At 37.5% G+C, this 22,935-nt stretch overlaps 4 protein-coding genes and 1 long non-coding RNA gene across 5 annotated transcripts; 3 read left to right on the forward strand and 2 right to left on the reverse strand.

Annotated features, from left to right (window-relative positions):
* Positions 1 to 458: 458 nt before the first annotated feature.
* On the forward strand, positions 459 to 5,291 carry LOC121775225 (SH2 domain-containing protein A-like). Its single transcript, XM_042172262.1, has 11 exons — positions 459 to 907; positions 1,741 to 1,932; positions 2,047 to 2,256; positions 2,328 to 2,417; positions 2,530 to 2,772; positions 2,908 to 3,270; positions 3,414 to 3,694; positions 3,828 to 3,987; positions 4,070 to 4,419; positions 4,877 to 4,945; positions 5,037 to 5,291. Exons 1-11 carry the CDS (start codon positions 752 to 754, stop codon positions 5,053 to 5,055), a joined length of 2,133 nt encoding a protein of 710 aa, XP_042028196.1. The 5' UTR covers positions 459 to 751; the 3' UTR covers positions 5,056 to 5,291.
* Positions 5,292 to 5,635: 344 nt separating this feature from the next.
* Positions 5,636 to 6,907, forward strand: LOC121775226 (glucan endo-1,3-beta-D-glucosidase-like). Its single transcript, XM_042172263.1, has 4 exons — positions 5,636 to 5,784; positions 5,912 to 5,961; positions 6,135 to 6,369; positions 6,718 to 6,907. The coding sequence occupies exons 1-4, from the start codon at positions 5,742 to 5,744 to the stop codon at positions 6,741 to 6,743; spliced, it is 354 nt and encodes a 117-aa protein (XP_042028197.1). The 5' UTR covers positions 5,636 to 5,741; the 3' UTR covers positions 6,744 to 6,907.
* Positions 6,908 to 7,100: 193 nt separating this feature from the next.
* On the forward strand, positions 7,101 to 15,200 carry LOC121774594 (mitochondrial inner membrane protease subunit 1-like). The gene is made up of 5 exons (XM_042171444.1): positions 7,101 to 7,303; positions 7,400 to 7,624; positions 13,335 to 13,445; positions 14,418 to 14,495; positions 14,845 to 15,200. The coding sequence occupies exons 1-4, from the start codon at positions 7,163 to 7,165 to the stop codon at positions 14,454 to 14,456; spliced, it is 516 nt and encodes a 171-aa protein (XP_042027378.1). The 5' UTR covers positions 7,101 to 7,162; the 3' UTR covers positions 14,457 to 14,495; positions 14,845 to 15,200.
* Positions 15,201 to 15,754: 554 nt separating this feature from the next.
* On the reverse strand, positions 15,755 to 18,980 carry LOC121773355 (cytochrome P450 CYP72A219-like). The gene is made up of 5 exons (XM_042170182.1): positions 18,602 to 18,980; positions 18,008 to 18,225; positions 17,677 to 17,936; positions 16,920 to 17,286; positions 15,755 to 16,347 (listed from the first exon to the last, which is right to left on the reverse strand). Exons 1-5 carry the CDS (start codon positions 18,870 to 18,872, stop codon positions 15,931 to 15,933), a joined length of 1,533 nt encoding a protein of 510 aa, XP_042026116.1. The 5' UTR covers positions 18,873 to 18,980; the 3' UTR covers positions 15,755 to 15,930.
* Positions 18,981 to 20,409: 1,429 nt separating this feature from the next.
* LOC121774663 lies at positions 20,410 to 22,544 on the reverse strand. The gene is made up of 4 exons (XR_006044974.1): positions 22,459 to 22,544; positions 21,798 to 21,889; positions 21,421 to 21,516; positions 20,410 to 20,621 (listed from the first exon to the last, which is right to left on the reverse strand). It is a non-coding gene; the product is annotated as an uncharacterized LOC121774663 (long non-coding RNA).
* Positions 22,545 to 22,935: the final 391 nt, after the last annotated feature.

The following is a 22,935-nucleotide window of genomic DNA, read 5'->3' on the forward strand; positions in this document are numbered from 1 at the left end:
TGTTCAGTTGGATAGATCTTGTCCCGATATTTATACAATCTTAATTGAAACATGATCTTCTATGGCGGTGTTTGGTTTGAACAAATTTCCAAATTATAATAAAAACCGATCATGGGACACTCTTGATATGGTTGTGTTTGGTTTGATCGATTAGATAAGATTAAAACTTACAATAACTGCTTAGTTAGGTTAATAATGTCCGGTGTCAAAATTATGTAAAATTAGTCCTATTTTATGAGTCTTGGTCTCTTCATATGACAAACTAATACCGAGTGATTTTAATTTATACAATATCTGTCGGTCTCGAAACAAGTTAATTTTGAACAATCGAACACTCCTCGCAAAAAAAAAAGCCTAATAAACCATTGAAAACATTCTCTTTGTAGAGGAGTGTTTGGATGCTGAATAAATATTGTTCGATTAGATAAATATAATCTATATAATCTGAATCGAAACATGCAAACACACCCCAAAATTGAGAAGCGCGGAAAAAGACCAGAAGCAGAACTGCCGAAGACTCTACCAACCGTCAATTAACAGCCGTCGCAACAACTCCACTCTCAACTTCCCCACAGAAACAAACCAAAAATAAAAGGGACCATAAATTCAACCTAAGATTCTTGAAATTCTGCCTAAAAAGGGACCGCAGCTGCAGCGTATAAAGCTCAAATAGCGGTGAAAGTAAGCAGAAACCGCCGATTTTTAGAAAGGGTTTCTGCAAAAGAGTTGATCAGAGAAAATTTGGGGGAGGATGAGTGATTTCAGTGAAGATTATGTTCCCTTGAGGAATCTCAAAGTGGAATTGGGAAGAGGCGACGATTGGGAGGAGGGAGAAGGGTGTTTCGCGCTTTGTTTCTGGATTTACATTGATGATTGTGTTTCGTTGCCTTTTTCAGTTCTGGTTCAGGTCATTTTCTCACTCGGGCTTCCTTTTGTTTGAGAAATGGGCTCTGAGAAATGTAGGGTTCGTCGCTTAGTTGAGAAAGTTTGAATCTTTGAGGCGGTTGTGTTCCTTTTATGCCTTTTTTTTCTTGTGCATTTTGGGAAATTCTTGTCGTTTGTGTTGTTCCTCTGTGCTGATTTATGTGTTTTGAGTAAATGTGGGTGTATGGATGCTTGGGTTTTTCAATTTAATGTCTTTTTAAGAGTTGAAGAAGGTTTTTTGTGGGATGATTGATTATACGTGTTGATGCTCAGTAATTGTCACATTGTATTTCGAAGTGATTGCAGTGTGATTGTAGATCGTTTTTTTGAGGGTGACCCGGTGTTTGAGTTATATTTTGTTGCTGTATTAGCTCAATGCCTTTGGAGGTGTTGTGTGTTTGTGTCTAGAGAAAGTGACAGCATGGTCTTTCATCTCGTCATGGGATGATTGTGCATGTTGATGCTCACTCGTTGTCACATTGTATTTCAAAGTGAGTGTGGTATGATGATAAATCGATATTTTGAGGGTGACATGGTGTTTTAAGTTATACTCATGTTGTTTTTGTATTTGATCAATGTTTTTGAAGATATTGTATGTTTATGTCTAGAGAAAGTGACGGCATGGTCTTTCATACCGTTGCTCTTTAAGGTGCAAGTTTAGTGCTAATGAATAATGTGATAATGAAGTGATCCAATCCTTTATTTTCTACGATCTTTACAAGCTTATGTGAGCTGAACTTCACTATGGGAATTGAGAATCATGCCTGTGTTAAGATCGAAAGACGTGGTTCATTTGATCATCTTTTCATTATGCAGAAGCACCCGGATGTCACTCCTGATCTGCCTTTCTTGTACTTGGACGATAAGAAGAAAATGAAGCTCTTCCCGTACCTGTATATGTACAAAGAGGCTCCAAATCCTGATAAACCTATTCCCTTGACTGAAGTTGCGTGCGTGTCTACTGAGATCGAGTTTCCTATGAAGAAATGGGTTCATATTGGATGTGAGGTATTTGGTTTGCTATCAGTGTTATGCTTTCCAGCATTATGTTTCCTTTATTACAGTAGCTACCGTGAATTGATTTCTTGAGGTGAACTTGATAGCGTGAGAATTTCATGTCAGGTTTCGAGGGATCTCATGAGGCTTCACGTAGATGGAGAAATTGTCGGTGAAAATCATTTAACTTGCTCATTTGACATAGACTTGTATGAAGAGGGTTTGAAAAGGATATGCTTGGCATGCCCCGACGAAAATGAAGATATATTACATGGTTACGTTCATGGGCTTGATGTCCTGTTCCAAGAAACGTCTATCAAAAGCCACTATGTCAAGGTTTATTTTAATTATTTCTTAGTATGAGTTACTCCGTTGTTCTATGACTGTTTCCCCCTAATGATGCCCAGGATCCTCCGTTGCGACTGGCAATTGACAATTCAACTGCATCGGAGATTGAAGAAGACAGTGACGGTGTGTGGAGCATTGTTGGGGGCAAGGTAAAAACGATCATAGGGAATTACTTACTGAATCCGTGCATCATCGTCTTTACTTCCAATTCTATTTCTAACTTGTGTAATCTATCATCTTTCGTGAAAAATACAAAAACAGGCATCCTGCCGCAGGATATTTTCTCTGGACGTTGTGTTATTGGATGCGTTTGGTGGTCCTGTGAACAAAGAATTCGAGGTTGTTGCTTCACTTCTCTATGCTGACAATGGCGTCCCTGTTGAGAACACTAATGATGCAGAACCTCCCGTTTTTGTGAACTGTGACGGTATCGAATATGCTTCTCATGATAGACCGTGCAAACTCATCAACGGGCGTGCTTCTTTTAAGCTCAAGATATCGCAGGTATGCATTGAGTTGGCTTCTTTTCCTCTTTTTCAATGCAGTGTTAGGTGTTTATGAGCGCAGAAATTTGTCGAAACCTTCAAGTACCATCTGTTAGATCTATGGATACTGAGTTCTTCGAATTTTGCATTTCAGCTTTCTTCAAAGTGTGACAACAGGCTTTTCCAGATAATGTTTGACGTTCCAAGATTGGGAAAACACCCTTTTCTTGAGACGCTATCTCTTCCTTTCCGTTGTGTCTCACGCAGTAGGGGTACAAAATCAGCTTCGGTTACATTGAGAAAGTCCTCCAGCAGAAGTTACTATGGGAATGTGTGCGAATCGCCTAGTCCTGATGATGGATCGATGCAACTTATCACCAATACTGTTCGTGAAGCCAAACCAAGTCCTTCATCAAAGCGGATCAAATTAGGACAAGACGTGCCTTTCGTGATGTTCAAAGAAGAAGCTAGGCAAGCCAACAAAGCTCACCACTCTCGTGCTTGGACTGCTAATCAGGTAGTCTTTTAACGCCAGTTTACTCCGTATGGGTCTGTGGTCCTCGGTGACTACATCTACCATACATTGATTTCTTGTCCTTTGTCGTTCCTTAATTCTTCGTAGTGGTACTGCACTAAGATTTAATGATTTGTCGGAATTAGGATAATACACATGAAACGAGTATGAAGAGGAAAACCAAAGACCGTTGTGGAACAGAGAACAACTCATGTCCTTCCGATAATAGTGAAGCAACAAATTCTGACCCAAGAAGCGTGCTCAGTGTTTCGAGTCCAATTTCAGATTTGATAATTTTCAAATACTGCCTCGGAGGTCCAGCAGAGAAATACCATCTTCTCAAGGAAATTGCTATTTCAGCTACGGAAGAGCAACTAGCCGATTTTGCAAAGCATGTTTCCCTTTTTTCCGGATGCTCACATCACAGGTAATAATACTCTGCCTCTCTCTCTCGTTTGCTTGCTCACACACACGCGCGTCTACATCCAATCATTCATTTTGATGGATTTATTCAACGAATTTCATACATGATCTGGTAACTGGAGTCTTGTATGTTTCAGGCGTCAAATAAAAATGACGAAGAGATTGGTGGAGGAGGGAATTCAAGCTTGGACTTCAATATCCGCGAACAACAACCACGTTCTATGGGAGAATCTCGTTTTCAGCATTAACGAACAATTCATGAAGATTGCTTGCTCTACTCGTCCTTTAATGGATCAGGTCTCGCTCCTCTCTCTCTCTCTCGTGCTAAACTTTTTTTTGGACTTGACGTGATTTGAGACATCTAATACCATAATCACAGGACCTCGAGTGTTTGAGGAGAATAGCTGGCTGCCGGGATGTCGTTATGCAAGAAGATTTCGAGAGAATGTGGTCATGGCTATTCCCAGTAGCATTTACCTTGTCGCAAAGCGCTGTTAACGCAATGTGGGATTCAGTGTCACCTCTATGGATTGAAGGGTTCATCACCAAAGAAGAAGCGGAATCTGCACTTCAAGGCACGGGAGGTCTTCAAGATCCCGGGACATTTCTACTGCGATTCCCTACGTCAAGGAGCTGGCCTCACCCTGATGCTGGCAACCTCGTCGTGACTTATGTTGAAAGCGACTACACCATTCGCCACCGGCTTCTATCTTTCGATTTCATTCACAGGTTCGTTTTTTTTCCCGAGTTCGTCGTTCGTCTGCTTTTTAGCCTGGTAGAGTCCGACTTGCATAATTGTTAGGAAATAAGCACAGATAATCGCGAACATAAACATATGAATTGTTTACCCAGGTATCTACATCTGGGGCCGATGCCGAACAGGGATTTCAATATATAATTTTCAGATACAATTTACAACGAGAGAGGAGATATAATATAGGCAGAAAAATGAACCTTGATCCCATCCACAATAGGAATTGTGTTGGGCCTAAATATAACTTCCTTTCATACTCCATTCTCAACAATAACGTCAGCTAGCTTCGTGTTTTAGTAGTAAAACCAAACTCGGAAAATTTTTATATACACACGTTATCCAAGAACGTGTTAAACTTTTCATATTTGTGCTTATTCGTTGAACACGTTTTGAGACGACGAACTAAACGTGTTGCTTTCTTGTCTATTGCAGTTCTCCGTCCAAGGAAGCGACGCTACAGTACCTGCTGCTCCAAGAGCCTAAGCTCTCGCAATTGGGAAGGTACGGTGTCGACTTTTCTGCGTAAATACAGTGTCTGAGTTTTGTATGGATGAGTTAACAGTTGGTAATCCACTGTGTTGAAATGCTGCAGAGTGATGAGAACTGCGTAGAGGCATCACGATGGCGAAGGCAGTGAAATCCCGATTTTGCCCCTTGATCGTTGTTACTATGTGTGTATAGACTGCAAAATTTGTGCACAGCAGCATCTCATCAGTGGTAGGCTTTAGTCATTTACAACTTAGGTAGAAGAAACTAATGTCATTTTATGACTAAATATGGGGCTTCATTTACCTTCTTTTGCTTTCATCTAATGAATGAAATATTTATGAAGTTTGTTTGATTCAAATATCTACTTCCTTTGCTATCATGTTCATTAAATAAGGATTTCATACAAAATGATTATCACTTTAAGGGTAAGTATCACTTTAAATCTTATTAGGATTCGCCAATTTTATAATTAGAATTTATTAAATTTTACATTGGATTTATTCTATATTACATTTAAATACACTGGAACGTATTTGTTTGACAATATTTATCTTATCAATCATTAGTTGGTGACTACCAATTCACCATTAGAATTTATAACGTTGTAGATATTTAGTGGACAAATAATAATACAAAAAACATAGCTAAAAGTCAATATAGAAACAATAAATAATTCCAATTAGCCGTTGCTTATGTCCCTTTTCCTCTCTTTCAAATTTCTACTTTGTCACAACACAATAATTCTTATATATATGTATACACATTCCTACTAACTAAAAATCCATCATCAAGAGAGAATAAATCAAGAATGGATGCTCTTTTCCTTGTTGTGTTGCTTTTCTTGAGTTCAGGTATACATATTTCATTCATGTTACTTAATTGCAATAAATTTATGGTATATATGCATACTCTAGTAGCTTTATTACTAAATTCTTGTTCTAACTTTAGCAATATGTTATGTTTGATTTTCATTGCCAGCCACTCCGCATTCACATGCAAGTTTCGTTGTACATAACAATGATACACAGGTGAGTTTGTCGGTTAATACACGAACTTTCACTATTTTTTTTTAATTTTAACACGACTTTAGAAACGGTTGCAATACTAATACCACCACATCCAATTCGTTTCAAATTTAACAACCTTGACTTTTTAGGTCACCGAAAGTCAATAATATATCGTGAGTTTTTTTTTTGGCCAGAAAACATGGTGCATTGCGAAACCGTCGTCGGAAGAGAGTGTTCTTATAGCGAATATCAACTATGCTTGCTCTCAAGTAGACTGCAGAATTCTGCAGAAGGGCTGCCCTTGCTTCATACCTAATAATTTGATCAACCATGCCTCAATTGCCATGAATCTCTACTATCACTCTAAAGGCAGCAACCACTGGAATTGCTACTTTGGCAACTCTGGCCTTCTCGTCGTCACCAACCCGAGTATGTTTTTTACGCTTTATAGTATTAATTGGGGTATAATCGAGCCAACCCGAGCATGACCCCACTAACTTTGGCAGTGATCATGATTACTAACGGATTACCAACGGAAATTCTAGAAATTCCGCTGGTAATCATGGACGGTAATCATGATCCCCGGTGGATTACCTACATGAATTTTGAAAATTATGTCAGTAATCATGATTATTGATGAATTATCATCGACAATCAACTAGAGACAGATATTCATCGGTAATCCACACTTTTTATAGTGAGAAAGCGCGATATTTAAATATTGTATTCAAATAATGTAAATGGGAGGTTGTTAACAATGTTTTGTGTGGATTGCAGGTTATGGAAGCTGCATTTATGAATAATGATTGTATTCAAATATTGTATTTAGGCTTGAGTGACATTGTATCAAGGAACTATTATTGATTGATGATAATGAAAATCATGGATTATTACAAAGTTTAGTACTTTCCATGTAAAATAAATTGTGTATGCATTTTGACCATTTTCAATAAACCAAATTAAAGTATTGTTGAGAGCATTTTAATCATACATTTATCTGAGGTGCAATTCGAACCTCAAATCGATGTCGGATTGAAAATTTAATTAAAAGTAATTATTTCTTTATATGAAAAAAAATGGTAAAGATGTATCAAAAAATAAAACAAAATAATGTATTTTTCCTATATTTAATGACCATTTTTTTTATTACGTCAAAAAAAAAACGCCGCAATCGTATATACATCCGAGCTCGGGTGCCATTAATGGCAGCAAATTCGAGACGATGAGAGCTCCAAAACTGCTGCAGCAATACGCTCTACAATGGAAGTCGGCAGCTAAGGATGTGTTGAGCCACTCCGTCCTCTTCGCTCAATTTATTTCCCTTTTGCACATCACCGATACCTACATTTGCTCCCCAGCCCTAGTAAGCTTCTTCCTTTTCTCTTTCTGATTCGATTCATCATCGATAAATTGTACTCTCGTGGAATTTTCTATGTCTAATTGGTTCAATTTTGTGAAGGTTTATGGCCCGAGCATGCTGCCGACATTGAATTTCACGGGCGACGTTTTGCTGGTTGATAAGCTGTCGCCCTTGCTGGGGAAGGTGGGAAACGGTGACGTCGTTCTGGTGCGATCGCCGGAAAATCCTAGGAAGAGCTTAACCAAGCGAATTGTCGGCGTTGAGGGAGATACAGTCACCTTCTTGGCGGATTCCGGCCGCGGTGATCAGTCTAATTCGGTGGTGGTATGTATGAGATAATGGCCAACGTTTTTATAGTTTGAGAGTTATCGGTTAGCTTTGGTTGTCTTTTTTTTTTATTGCGTTTTTGGATATGTCATGTTAGCCGACTGTTGCTGTTTAATGTTTGATTATTCCAGTTGTGGTTCTATGCTTAGAGTGTTTATGTTTGTGTCACGACTCACGTGAGATAATGGATTTTGGAGGGGTCGAGAATTGTTTTGCTCAGAGAGAACTGAACTTTGTTGTATGATTTGTTGTGTTTTTCCCTTCGAAAGTGTTAGAAATTTGAGGAAATGTGAGGACGGAAGAAATTTGGTCGATATATTTCAGTGAGCTTTGTTCTTGAATCTGTTTGGATGCATTTTTGAATCCTGCTAATAGACTTGAAAATGAATTTTGGTTAAAGCTAAACTCTGATGAATGCTTTTGTAAGCATATCATGTGCACTGGCTTCTAAGGCATAGTGTATCAAGTATCAACCAAATGTTTGTTCTTCAATGTTACATTTACGGTAATAGGAATGTGCTTTATGAATAGCATCTTCTTCCTTGAGAATCTTGTCTTCATGGATCTGTAGCATAGTCTGTCATGGGTTAATAGGAATGTGCTGTGGATCACCGGTTTATATTTTTCTTACCAATTTTCATGGGAAGAGCATGACTTTTGTTTCTGTCCAATACTCCAGTAACCAGTGTGGCAAATTTTCCTGCATAGTTGAATGCAAGAATGAAAAATTATGATTTATGAAAATAAGGTATTTTAGTGAGCTGTGGAAAGAGAATAGATATCTAGGAAATTTCTTGGATGAAATGGTTATAAGAATTCCTTTGTTGTCATCAATATGTTTTCAACCTTGTGATGAGAAGTGATAGCTCAATGCTGGCGTGAAGGAGCTTCAATCTGGAGCTAAGATTCAACAAGAAATGAAGTTAGACGGCTGGTAAAATAGCTTGTTTCAGCAGCCGTCAGATGGAGTTTAAATAGTTAGTTTTAATCCTAGCCGTTGGATTAAAGTAGCCGTTAGTTTCTGTTTAAATAAGGGCCGATTAGTTAAAGCTCTAATTCATTCTGTTTGTAGCTCAATTTTTCCCCAAATTGTTTCAGTGAAATAAAATTTCCTTTTCACAACAAGAATCGATCAATTCGTTCTCCAATTGTTAACAAATTGGCGCCGTCTGTGGGAACTACGAAGGAGGCGCGATTGATTTTTCTGGTTTGTTGGTGAGATTGCGAAGTGCCATGGCTTCTAGATTTGAAGCTGAGAAATTCACGGGAAGAAACGATTTCGGCTTATGGAGGATGAAGATGCGGGCTATGCTAATTCATCAAGGACTTGCGTCGACATTGGAGGCAGGTGGAGAGAAGGATAAGCCGAAGGAAGGGGAGAAAGTGGATCTTGATGAGAAAGAGATCTTGAAGCGAGCTGAGATCGAAGCGAAGGCTCATAGTGCGATTGTGCTATGTCTCGGAGATAAAGTTCTCCGAGAAGTCGCGAAGGAGAAGACGGCATCCGCGATTTTCTCAAAGCTTGAAAATCTGTACATGACCAAGTCGTTGGCGAACCGGCTATTCATGAAACAGAGGTTATATTCCTATCGGTTCTCGGATGAGAAGGGCGTATTGGAGCAACTTGAGGACTTCAATAAGGCGGTCGATGATCTTGAGAACATTGACGTTTCGATAGGAGATGAAGACAAGGCGATATTGCTTCTGAACGCTCTGCCTAGATCATTTGATCAACTTCGGGATGCGATACTGTATGGTCGTGAGGGTACTATCACGCTTCTTGAAGTTCAATCCGCCATAAGGGCTAAAGAGCTGCATAATAAAGGGTTTGCAGTGAAATCTGAAGTGGTGGCGGAGAGCTTGAACATTAAGAAGTTCAAGAACAACAAAAAGTTCCAGAAACCAAAGCAGGACAGTCAGAAGGCATCTATGAGTGATCAGAAGGAAACTCGCTCGTGTTATTGGTGTAAAAAGCCAGGTCATCTCAAGCAGGATTGTTTCGTTTGGAAGAAAAGGCAGGCGAATGGAGGTGGAAATCGGGTTCCTACCACTGATTGCGTTGAAGAAGGTGACACTCCTGAAATCCTAAATGTTATGGATGGTGATTTGGGAGGTTCTTGGATCATGGACTCAGGATGTAGCCTTCATATGAGTCCCAATCTCAATTGGTTTGAGGAGATCCAAGAAATGACAGGATCAGTGATACTAGGAAATAACCAAGTCTGCAACATTCGGGGTATCGGCAAGATCCGGCTGAAGATGAATGATGGATCAGTGAAGATACTCAGTGAAGTGAGGTATATACCAGATGTTAAGAGGAACCTTATCTCACTTGGACTTCTTGAGCGAAAGGGCTACACTTTTGGCTCTACAGGTGGAAAGATGCTGGTTACAAAGGGTGAGAGGGTGTTGATGGAGGCAGAAAGGAGAGGTAGTCTTTATTACCTACTGGCTACTGTTGAAATTCCAAATGCACAAGCCAATGCAGTGAGATTGGATGATTATAGGCTCTGGCATATGAGACTTGCTCATGCGGCTGAAGGCACGATAAAGGAGCTAACCAAGAAGGGAATTATTCAGAGCAGTGAGCAACAAGAAGATTCAAATCCTTGCGAGGAATGCATTCTTGGAAAATCAAAGAAGCAGCCTTATCCTAAGGGTAAGCATACCTCAACCTCCATTCTCGATTATGCTCATAGTGATCTTTGGGGCCCGGCATCTGTGATTTCTGTTGGGGGTGGCAAGTATTACATGAGTGTGATAGATGACTACTCCCGTAAGATGTGAATATACATCTTAAAGGATAAATCAGAAGCATTCAGTAAATTTAGGCAGTGGTGTGCTGAAGTTGAGAAGGAAAAGTCTTGTGTTCTTAAATGTTTGAGAACTGATAACGGTCTAGAATACTTATCGAAGGAGTTTGATAATTTTTGTAAGGAGAAAGGTATTAAAAGACACAGGACCGTGCCACTAAATCCTCAACAGAATGGTGTTGCCGAGAGAGCAAATAGAACAATCTTGGAAAGGGTCCGGTGCATGCTTCTGTCATCCGGACTTGGAAAGGAATTTTGGGCCGAGGCTGCAACCACGGCCGTGAAACTCATCAATAAATGTCCCTCATCTAGTATAGAAGGTGACACACCTGATTGGAGGTGGTATGACAGTCATGCTGGCTATTCAGACCTGAGGGTGTTTGGATGTAAGGCTTATGCTCATCTAAAGCAAGGTAAATTGGATGCTAGAGCTATCAGGTGTGTAATGTTAGGATATCAGCCTGGAGTAAAGGGGTATCGTTTGTGGTGCATTGAACCAGGTAATCACAAGATTGTGGTTAGCAGGGATGTGGTGTTTTCTGAGGCAGAAATGCCATTCCTGACTAAGGAGAAGGTGGTTCTTGATAGCACTGAACCTGTAGCTGATGCTGGCAGTAATACTGACCTTGAGGTGGAGCAAGAGAGATCTGAGGAGTCTGAGAAGTCTGTTGATACTGGGGATCAAGGTCAGAATGGCTTAAAGAACTATATGTTGGCCAGAGACAGAGCCAGAAGACAGATCAAGCTACTAGCCAGGTTCAGTGACTCTGAAATGTTGTTTTATGCCCTCTGTGTAAGTGAAGATGTTGAGTACGCAGAGCCATCATCCTATAAGGATGCAATGCAAAGCAGAGAATGGGAGAGATGGATGGCAGCAATGATAGAAGAAATAGACTCCTTGCTCAAGAATGGTACTTGGATATTGGTTGATAGACCAGATGGTAGGAAGGTGATCAGCTGTAAGTGGATTTTCAAGAAGAAATTGGAAGGTACAAGTGGTGATCAGATCAGATTTAAAGCCCGGTTGGTGGCAAGGGGGTTCACTCAAGAGCATGGGGTTGATTTTAATGAGGTGTTTTCACCAGTTGTGAAGCACACTTCAATTAGAATGTTGCTAGCCTTGGTGGCCAAGTTTGATCTGGAGCTAGAGCAGCTTGATGTAAAGACTGCTTTCCTACATGGTGGATTGGAGGAAACCATATACATGGCCCAACCGGAGGGGTTTATCAAACCAGGAACTGAACAGAAAGTTTGTCTACTTAAAAGAAGCTTGTATGGTCTGAAACAGGCAAGTAGGCAATGGAACAAGACTTTTGATGACTACATGATCAAGATTGGATTCTGTAGATCCAGCTATGATTCTTGTGTGTATATTAGAAGAAGAGGCAAGCATGCTACATTTCTTCTACTTTATGTAGATGATATGCTTGTGGCTGGAATGAACAAGGAAGTGGTTCAAGAAGTGAAGGATGAACTCAATGAAATGTTTGAAATGAAAGACCTTGGAGCTGCAAGGAAGATTTTGGGGATGAATATTGTCAGAGACAGAGCTAAAAGACAAATTTGGCTCACACAATCTGATTACATTTCAAAGGTGCTGAGGAGGTTTAAGGTGGAGAACATGAGGGCAGTTGCTACTCCACTAGCTATGCATTTCAAACTGAGCATTGATCAGAGACCTAAGAGTGAGGCTGAAGCTAGGGAGATGCAAAAGATTCCCTATGCTAACATAATAGGAAGCATTATGTATGCTATGATTAGCACAAGAGCTGATATTGCTCAGGCCACCAGTGTGACAAGCAGATTTATGGCAAGCTATGGTAAGGAACATTGGGCTGCACTAAAATGGCTCTTGAGGTATTTGAAGGGTGCAAGTGATGTAGGCATATTATTTGGAGCAGATGATAAAGGTGGAGCTGATGCTATTATGGGGTTTTGTGACTCGGACTTTGCTGGGAACTTGGATAACAGAAAGTCACAGTCAGCATACATATTCACCATGTATGGATCTGCCATAAGTTGGAAATCAAATCTTCAAAGTGTGGTAGCATTATCCACAACTGAGGCAGAGTTTATATCATTAGCTGCTGCTATAAAGGAAAGTTTTTGGTTAAAAGGCATGTTATCTGATCTGGGGATAGAGCAGGAAGCCATAGCCATTGGATGCGATAATAATAGTGCCATATATCTGGCAAGGCACCAGGCTTATCATGAGAGGTCCAAGCACATTGATGTGCGGTATCATTTTATCAGGGAGGAGACTGAGAAGGGGAGTGTGAAAGTTTTCAAGGTTCACACATCAGAGAATCCGGCTGATATGTTAACCAAACCGTTGCCAAAGGAGAAGTTTCTGTTGTGCATGAAGCTGGTGGGGCTGAGGAGAAGAGAGGTGGTCAGTGATTGAGCAATCAAGGTGGAGTTTGTGATGAGAAGTGATAGCTCAATGCTGGCGTGAAGGAGCTTCAATCTGGAGCTAAGATTCAACAAGAAATGAAGTTAGACGGCTGGTAAAATAGCTTGTTTCAGCAGCCGTCAGATGGAGTTTAAATAGTTAGTTTTAATCCTAGCCGTTGGATTAAAGTAGCCGTTAGTTTCTGTTTAAATAAGGGCTGATTAGTTAAAGCTCTAATTCATTCTGTTTGTAGCTCAATTTTTCCCCAAATTGTTTCAGTGAAATAAAATTTCCTTTTCACAACAAGAATCGATCAATTCGTTCTCCAATTGTTAACAAACCTATTAGACCAAAGTGTGAGCTATCTCATCTGACATACATTGTTAATTAACTGCTACCTCTGAACCTGTTATTAGTCTTCTGTACATGTTTAACTTCTTCTGATGAATACAATGCTGCAGTATCAAGGAATATTGATATACACAATGATTGTAAATGACAGGTACCAAAGGGTCATGTGTGGATTCAAGGAGATAATATCTATGCATCAAATGACTCACGACACTTTGGTCCCGTTCCTTATGGGCTGGTTTATGGGAAAGTCTTTTTCAGGGTAAACCTTGCTGCCACATTCTTGATTAAATATCTGTATAATTAACTGTTCAATACTTTCACTCTTTAGTGCTCTTGAAAGTTTCATGCTTGCTTACCTTATGGCTTCAATCAATACCCATTTCCCAGCACTTGACACTGTTTACCCATATGAGTTAGTTTGTGTCTTTGTGGTTTGCACTGTTCTAATTTTGTTAATTCGGTAAATCTAGAAACAGTAGAGGATAGCGGTGTGCCTGTTGGTGTTATTGGCTTGTGGTGGTGTGCTTGATTAAAAACTATGAAGAAAGATGCACAACATCATGTAGGATGTGATGAGATATTAATATATAAGTCTTTACCTTAAAAAGCAAACTGAACTGCCCAGATTGAGGTGTTTTAGCCGTTGCAGACCTAACGTATGCTGGCTGTTTGAATCGGTGAGATAAACTGCGGCCACAGTCTGAATGAATTTCCTGGGCAGTGGGCACAAATTAGTCCACTAGCTCGTATGAACTGACCTCGTCGCATGCTTCATTGGGCTGGATGACTTTGATCTTGGCCTTTGGGTTGTAGCAACTAGCAAGCCAAACTTTGCATTAGTTTTACCTATCAACTACATTTTGATTGTTAAACTTGATTGTGTACATTTTATAAATATCATATAAAAGGACATTTATTTGCTCTCTAAATTTATAATACTGTGACCTTTTAAGTGTCGCTTATTCGTATTGCGTAGCTTCTCTCTATTCTTTTATCTGCTATGTTTGCGACAACTGATAAGTGTACGTAGGCTTGGCTCCTTCTCAGATTAGAGTACTTTGTGTTAAATTTTCTGAGTTTAGTTTATTTTATTTGTTCTTTAGTTTCCTATACTTGGTTTCAGATTTATAGTTCGCTCAGAGTATGTTTGGTTAAGCTCTGTATTTGTAGAGCTGTATCATTTCGTATTCTGTACAATACGTTCTTTATCATATTGTTTTTTGGTATGCAGGTATGGCCACCTGAAGATTTTGGACCTTTGCCACAATAGAGCTATGAGAATTGTAATGTAGTTATGGGTATGCCACCGGTGAGTAACCCGATTATTTTATTCAGTCACCCATCTGAACCTTGATTTGCCTCTGTCTGGTTGACCTAGACTTGGTGTTCAAATGTATTGCAGTTCACAAGATTTTTAATCCATCACTAATCACTATGAATATTTGTTCCAAAATTTAAGAATAAACTGAAAGGAGAAGAGTTGGATGAATTTGTTTCTTCATAACTTTGTTACCCGTGTATGTATGTATATGTGTGTTTAATTTCACACTTTTGAGACTACTCTACTTGTTGCAAGTGTATATTTGAGCACTAGTTGTGTGATATTGGTAACTATACATGTAACTAAACCGACAAAATATCCATTGCTTCCTTGCTAGATACCTGCAACCTGTAACAGATTCTGGACAAAAGACGCTGCAGTCAAAGCTTCATCGACAGAAGAGACAACGTGGTCTGCCCTCAACTCCTCCAATTCCTATTTTCAGTTTTCGAACAAATCAATACATGCTTGCATTTTGTAGCCAGCCGAGCCTCATGTCTCGAAATGGCGCGTGATGTTACACCTGCTGATTAGTGAGGTAGTAGTACATTGTTTTCATACTTTAATTCATTACTGCTTCACTTATTTTTGCTTATGATTTTAAGATAAGTGTGTGTAACACATGAATCTTAGTAGTACTACTTTTGCATTCATGATATAATTGAAAATTTTGACCAGTTTGAGTTGCATGGATACCTTTTCTTCATCTCTAATAGGTTAAAAATGTGAATGATGTTATAATCATGAAATCTTCAAATCCATGTTTTTTTTTTAAATTTTTTTATTATATTACTATATTTTACTATATCTTCTCAAGTCCCTACAAAAATTAGGTGGAACTTGGACATTGCGAAAGGCTCCATGTGTATTCATTGGATCTTTGGAATTAGCTATGGCCCTTTCGTTGAATCCATAGCTTGCCATTTTAATTTGTTCATGATAATTTTTTTTTGAGAATCACTTTTTTAATGGTAATGAATAATTAGTTAATAAAATACTATTATTATTTGAAGCTAGACATAATGATGACATATTGATTGGAAGTGGCAATCAAATGAAGTAGAGAAAGTATGTGCACATTCTAGAGAGAGACAAGCCGACAGCCAAAAAGTCATAAGAGTTGCATTTCATAACTTTTACTACAGAACTAAACAATGGGGTTGTCCAACAATGGCCTTTTTAAATAAACCATTATCATAATATTTTACACAAGGATCAGATCCTAATATAATCTTGGAGGTGCAGGGTAGGGCCCACAAGCAAAACAAATTCCATTAATTTTTATTTTACAAAATTGTGAAAATATCAATTATGTGTGTAAATATTTATGCATATTACAAATGAAAACAGTCTTCTAAAAACCTCAAGCTCATTATTTAAGAAATGCAACTTCCACCAATGATTTTGTTCCTGCGTCCACCCTCTACTTCAGCTTACGTAGAAGCAAAGGCACGCCGTGCTGGGGCTGGAGGGTAATGATCGAGAACGGCATATGCAAATACGAGGGCGATAGCTCGAACGAGAATCTCTGCAGCATCATTGCCACGGCTATCTTGGCCTCGATCATGCCCAAGTTCTGCCCTATGCACACGCGAGGCCCGCTACTGAAGGGCATGAACCCTGATTGCCCTCTCATTCCACTCTCGAATCTCTCCGGTTTGAACTCGCTCACATCATCGCCCCATATCTTCGGATCATGATGCATCGCCCCTATTAGCAGCATCAAGTTCACGCCAACCGGCACCGTCACGTCCCCCAATTTCACTGTCTCCGTTGGCGCCCGAGCTAGCAACGGCACCGAGGGGTACATCCTCAACACCTCGTTCAAAATCATCGTCACCTGCAAAACAAAGATATAAAAACTAACTATTACTCCGTACTAATATTCCATCGGTCCTATTATAAGTAGCTCGTTATTTTTAGGCACGTAACTTAAGAAAAAAACATATTTTTAGTAGTACTATTTGAAGTAGTTTTAAAACACATTTTGTGCTTAGAGAAAGTTCATTTATTTTGGAATGAGTCATTATTAATCGGATGAAACAAAAAATTATAAATCGACGATCAACCGCAACTTAATGATAAGGCGCTTCTCCTCCAACTATTAGGTTAGGAATTCTAAGTCATTTCCAGAAAAACTCAACATTTCAATTTCTATTTAAAATGTCTTAGTCAAAAAGTTGAGGACCAAATTGCCCCTCGATCTTGAAGAAGATGTTGAAATTACTCCAGAGGCAATTTGGTCCGGAAATTTTTGGCTGGGACATTTTAAAGTCAAAATTGAAATGTTGGTTATTTTTTTTCAATTACCTATTTTTCGAGACAGTTGCTAAAATGTCAAGCAAAATCGAATATCCCGGCCTAACCTAGATTCGAGATTGGGCCTGGTTAGGGAGGGGGATGCGATCTTACGATTTTAAGGCGACTAAGGCCGTCGTAGGATGGATGTCTCTCTCCGAACACTTGAAGAACCTCCTCTCTCGCTCTAGCTTGCCATCCTTGATGCTTACTGAGCATCACCAATGTCCACACCACTACTAGCGAGGTTGTCTCCGAGCCCGCGAAGTAGAAGAGCTTGCATTCTTCGATCACATCTTCGATGCTCATGCCGTGAGCTTCTCTATTCGATTCCATCAATGTACCTAAGAGGTCTCCATCGCTGCCAACTTTCTTTTCACTCTCCATTGCTTTCTGTCTTTGCTTGATTATGCCCTTCAGCAGTGATCGGATTTCCTCCGACATTGCTTTGGTTCTTCTGTTGGCTTTGGTCGGGACAAACCTAGACGTTCACAAGCTTACGAGATCTCGAAAATTGTCTACGTCAAAATAAAATTTTAAACAAATTTTCTCGTCCCTAAAAGTAAAAGTAGTCTTATACGGAGTATGTTATTATTTTGGTCGGTCCAATAAAATTAGCTCACTTCTATTTTGAAATATTTTCACAATGCATTGCCTATATACATATCTTATTTACAAAATACTCACAATATGCAAATATAACTAAATACTAGTGCTAATTAATGTGAATCTCATTCTTAACTAATGTTAATTCAACTATTTTTTTTCTCTCTCATACTTTATCGATTGAGTTTCCTATGAGGACTTTTTTGGGGGACAAATTTAATTTCCGAAGCTCAATTATCCAAACACTTTTGATGCTATAGTTTACCTCCAACCGGGGATGAACATGAACTGAATGACCTCCAAAACGAGTTTCACAAGCTCCTTTTGGAGCTCAAATATTCTCCTCCCTTTCTCATGGGAACTCCCGAACGCCACCCTCGAGATCACATGGCCCGAGAAATCCTCAATAAAGGGCCACACGTCGATCTCCACCGCCCATTCGCCTCCGCCACCATCACCACCCACCAAAGCCTCCCATTTCCCCATCATGTCCAAACAACTCATACCAATAACCGGCACCATACTCTACACCAATGGCAACAATGAATTTTACAAAATAGTTTAAAAAATAGTTTTAAAAAAAATCTTATGTTTACCTTTAATTTGTCCATGTGAAAAGCTGGATTGATGATTTTCCTGTGTTTCGCCCATTTCTGGCCCTCGAGATACAGCAGCCCTCCGGCCACCGTCTGCCCGATCGGATCGGGCAGCGGCTTCCGGAAAATATCCGGCCTCGCAAGAATCTCTCTCATGAGCTTCGGATCACTGATAATCAACCTCGGCGACGGCCCAAACCATATGAAAGAATTCTCTCCTGTTGCATACATATTGTTCGTTATCGCGAAAACACTGTACTGAATTTATAAAAGGGTTTTCAGTTTGCAAGATTATATTTCATTATTAAATTTGTATTATGTTTAGTTTATAAGATTGAATCACATGGTCATAGTCAATCCTCTACTACTAAATAATCTCACAACTTAATTATAGATTATATTTTACTATTGCTATTTTATCAAGGAAATCGAACACCACCTTACTGTATTTGCAGTGAAATTACGAAAATTTCCTTTTTCGAGATTCGAACTCATGTGATGCATACATCTTATTAAGGATTCTGATTTGAACTATCAAAGCCAAAAGAAGCAAAGTAGAATCTCTCTCTTTCTCTTTTTATGAAGAAAGCTTACCATATTTGGTAATGATTTGGTGAAAATAAGGGAACATATGCGGCACAAGATCGTCGGAGAGTTGGATGGGTTTGAACTGTTCTTGTTTCATCACTGAGATGAGATCCTTCATGTCTCCGAGCAGAAGCCGGTAGGAATTACCTTTAAGCCCCTGCTTCCTCAGCAGCTTCTGCAGCCTTCTCGGCCTCAGCCAGACCCAATTCAGTAATTTCACTCCCCATGCTATCACTGCAGCAAGCAGGATTGAGCACAAGATTGAGGCTAAGTTCATTTTTTTTAATGTAAATTTGAGAGATAGTAATATTTAAAGAAGGAGTAATAGAGATGTAGAGAATTAATATTGGAATAATTTTGATTTGTGATGTGGAGATATGCATATATTGTGCATGTGCAAGTTGGGGATTTGGACAAAATATGGAGATGAGAGACAGGTCGACAAAAATTTCAACATCTGCGGAGAAAACGGAGCGTTGTTTCGTGTCTGGGATTAATAATCTTGTTTGTCTCTTGTTGAGTTTCCCATTTTCAAATTTTCTATTACTATGGAGAGAAAACTATGGAATAATAGTAGTAATAGTTAGGACCAATGTTTTAAAAATCAGACCGGCAAGCGAACCGGTGTCGTTACTGGTTCACTGGTTCAACCGGTTCACTGGTCAAACCATTAGTTGAACCGGAATACTGTTTATATATATATATTTATTTATTTAGTAGTAAATAATAAAATTTAATTAAATATTTTATCAATAAATATTATAGTGTTATAAATTTAATAGTATTATTATAGAAAACAAGTCTTGTACTAGTATATTAGAATATTTAATGACGTTAAGTTTAAATACAATAATAAATTATAATACACAATATTAAAAACTAGTATTAAACCCTATGTATAATTATAAACTCCTATATTGTAAAATATTAGTGATTGTAAACGTATAATTAAAATATAAGAAATATATTATAATTAACAATTTCTTAAAAGAATATAAAATTAAAATGAATTATTAGTTTTGGTGGAAAAGAATTTCAGATTTAATGTATAATGATAATTAATGTTCATAATATTTAAAAATGATCATGTGGTAGAGTGGTAAAGGAGTAGGTATTTAGAGATGAGGTCATGTATTCAAGTCCTAGCAACAATAAATCTTAAAGAATTATTTGAAAAGTCAAAAACCGGTCGTGAGCATCACTATCGTTTTGTACACATTAAGTTTTGTTTTGTACATTTAGTTTAATTCTGATATTGAATTATTTTGAAAAGTCAAAAACCAGTCGTGAGCATCACTATCGTTTAGTACACATTAAGTTTTGTTTTGTACATTTAGTTTAATTCTGATATTGTAAATATTGTTGTCGGGTAGTGTATTCTGAGAACTGAAATGCTTTGTTAAAGGTGAAAGTGTTTGGTAAACCGGGATACACTTTTCGAGCATAAATATTGCTCGGTAATTGATTCGTCGGGGAGTTTCCGATTTTTTCTTCTTATTTTAATACTCTTGTTATTTGAGCAAAATCTCCAAAACCTCCCAAAATTAAGTTGATTCAATTATGTACATCGAAATTACGTTTGTAAATCATTAAGTTTATTACTTTGGTTATTCTCGAGTATTTTTTTTTTGAGGTTATCAGTACTCGATATAAAATTATATTCACCAACTAATTAAAACAAAGAACATTATAATTAGATATTACTCCCTATAAAAATAAATTGAAACAAATGGTAGAATGAATTAAAAATAAAACAGTTTTAGTATTAAATTATTGTTGTACGTGCAGATGCACGTAAGTTTCCCTAGCAAAAAAATCAACAAAAACGAACGACACAAAAATACAATATCCAATATAACAAGAACAATACAAATACAATAATCCAAGTTTATTAAAAACTCGAGCATCATTTGTTTGTGTGTGTTTGTAGGAATTTGTTGAATTGGGAAATCATCGAAGGTGTGATTCGTGTTGGGCGTAGCCTCTCGTCTAGTAGAACCAATGTGGCCGTACCCCATGCAATCGGCTGCACCGAACGAACGTTGCCATGAGAAAAAACATTATTATAGTAGTAGTATATAAATCGGATAATTGTCATTTAAATCATAACTTTTCACTAACACTTCTGGTCAATCCTACGTTCCACGTTTTTTGCGATTGTCTCATAATGGTCAAAATCAAAACTAATATAAGAAAATGAAATATGACGTGCCCACAAAACAACGTCATTCTATTTTTTGTATCAACTAAAAACAATGTTGACTCATTCGATACGGCGTCGTTTTGTTGTCTCATTAGTTTTGATTTTGACCATTCTAAGACAATTGCAAATATTTGAAAAGTCATGATTTTATATTTTAGTTTCAAAAGTGTGTGACTGGCCAGAAGCTAACAAAAAATTGCTATTTAAATGACAATTATCCTTGTATCAAAAGGCATTGTTATACACAATGGCATTGTATGAGTACTTCTTTTGTCCTTTAAAAATAGTCAATTTTTTTTTATCATTTTATTACATTAAAAAATTAGTCTATTTTCATTTATAGATACTACTCTACAATATATTACCTTGACATAACAATTTATTTTCATATTGTACTTGAAATATGTTTTTTAATAATTACTAACTATTGTATATATGTTTTAAAATCGGACTGGACATGTCGGTTCGACCATCAAGCGATAGATTTCGTTGTTTTAGCTTGCTTGTCTGGTTTCAAAACATTGTTACTTACACTACCTTTAAGAACAATCCTATTATTTAAACTAAAAAAAGTTGAAGTAATTAATTATGTAGCATTAAAATGCGAAAAAAGATCACCAACCTTATGATCTGGTAGCCTGAATACTTGGTCCTCAAAAAAGAATCGAGTAGTTGAATAATCATATAACCTCACTTTTAGCAAATATCTATCTTTCCTCTGTGCATAAAAGCAAAAATAAAAAACAGAGTATATATAAAGAAACCAGAGATAAAAGTTTTATTTTAAAAATTGTTGTCGAGTTTGAATTATATCATGAGCTATATTATAGGTTAAGTTTGAAATAATGTTTTTTCGATGTTTAACTGAAAACTAGTTTGGATATTTTTATAACGCACTGGTGTTAAAAATAGTTAATTTTGTAATATAACAATCATTAATATAAAATATTATTAATGAAAAAAAAAATTAACATTATAAATATTAAAATAAGTTCATACCTTCAAAGGTGAGATATATTTGATTGTGGCATCGGACACTGCTAACTTTATATCAGCATCAAAACCGATCTCATGAAGTAGTGTGTATGTAGCTGTTCAATCACAATATCTTAATTAAAAGTATTCAATAATCATTCACTAACTAGGAGAAAAAATTGATTTGGCAAGACCTAGAATTACTAAAATTCAAGATCTATTAATCCATTATAAACTAAAGATAGATATTGTTGTAATATTAGAATTTAACTTATTTGATCAAACATCATACTCAAATATTATTATGATATATACAAAAATATTGTTTTATGTTAAAACATGATCATAGAGAAAATAATATTATATGGGAAAGGGATTATGGGTCCAATCTATCCTGGTCTTTATGATTTTATTAGTTATTCAAACTCTGAAATTTATCATTTTTATTGCCAACCATTCATAATTGCATCAAATATATCTTAGGCTTTTCAACTTTACTAATTCTACCCCAATTTCCTTAGTTTGTATCATTAATTATTTTTAGATAATTATTTCTAAAAATAAAAATAAAAATAAAATACTATTCACGCATAGTACAACATATTTTTTAAGAAAAAATAATAAATCATCTTCCAACACGTAATTTAAATTCATGGAGCAAACCAAGTATTTGTTGCAATCTTACCATATTCACATAGATTGGAATATATAGCATTATTCACCACTCCAAATTGATCCAATCTTGTTCTAGTTCAAAAAACCAACTCATCCTGTCAAAAAAGTTTGTAATAACATTTTGTGACAAATTCAATCATACATAACATTTAATTTCAAATTAAACAACTAAAAAAAGGCAATCCAATACTATTAAAATCAAGTACCCTTTGCCACCTCCGGTTAATGTATTGCTCACAGCAACTGCAGTGCTCTTCGCCGTCTGCGGCCGCCACTGCAAAAGCCGATCGCAGCTCCTAACGAGAGGCGGTAGCTGCTCGGCATGCCGTCTCGGAACGATGGGGAAGCTAAACGCCGATTGTGTGGTGATGTGAGTTAAAGAATTATGCAACATTCTTTCAACTAGATAAAAATTGCACCACAATGGGAAGGTACAACTTGAAGATGTATACACACACACACCTAACTTTCCTTAATTAATTAAATA

Source organism: Salvia splendens, chromosome 17, assembly GCF_004379255.2.
Source record: "Salvia splendens isolate huo1 chromosome 17, SspV2, whole genome shotgun sequence".
Lineage (NCBI taxonomy): Eukaryota > Viridiplantae > Streptophyta > Magnoliopsida > Lamiales > Lamiaceae > Salvia > Salvia splendens.

Bases quoted from the DNA above. Each gene is read 5' to 3' on its own strand.
- LOC121775225 (XM_042172262.1), top strand. From the start codon at position 752: ATGAGTGATTTCAGTGAAGATTATGTTCCCTTGAGGAATCTCAAAGTG. The intron at 1,933-2,046 runs GTATTTGGTTTG...ATTTCATGTCAG, and splicing joins GGGTTCATATTGGATGTGAG to GTTTCGAGGGATCTCATGAG. The intron at 2,773-2,907 runs GTATGCATTGAG...TTTGCATTTCAG, and splicing joins TTAAGCTCAAGATATCGCAG to CTTTCTTCAAAGTGTGACAA.
- LOC121775226 (XM_042172263.1), top strand. From the start codon at position 5,742: ATGGATGCTCTTTTCCTTGTTGTGTTGCTTTTCTTGAGTTCAG. The intron at 5,785-5,911 runs GTATACATATTT...TTTCATTGCCAG, and splicing joins GTTGCTTTTCTTGAGTTCAG to CCACTCCGCATTCACATGCA. The intron at 6,370-6,717 runs GTATGTTTTTTA...TGTGGATTGCAG, and splicing joins TCTCGTCGTCACCAACCCGA to GTTATGGAAGCTGCATTTAT.
- LOC121774594 (XM_042171444.1), top strand. From the start codon at position 7,163: ATGAGAGCTCCAAAACTGCTGCAGCAATACGCTCTACAATGGAAGTCG. The intron at 7,625-13,334 runs GTATGTATGAGA...TGTAAATGACAG, and splicing joins ATCAGTCTAATTCGGTGGTG to GTACCAAAGGGTCATGTGTG. The intron at 13,446-14,417 runs GTAAACCTTGCT...TTTGGTATGCAG, and splicing joins ATGGGAAAGTCTTTTTCAGG to GTATGGCCACCTGAAGATTT.
- LOC121773355 (XM_042170182.1), bottom strand. From the start codon at position 18,872: ATGAACTTAGCCTCAATCTTGTGCTCAATCCTGCTTGCTGCAGTGATA. The intron at 18,226-18,601 runs GTAAGCTTTCTT...TGTATGCAACAG, and splicing joins CCAAATCATTACCAAATATG to GAGAGAATTCTTTCATATGG. The intron at 16,348-16,919 runs GTAAGATCGCAT...TTTGTTTTGCAG, and splicing joins GCCTTAGTCGCCTTAAAATC to GTGACGATGATTTTGAACGA.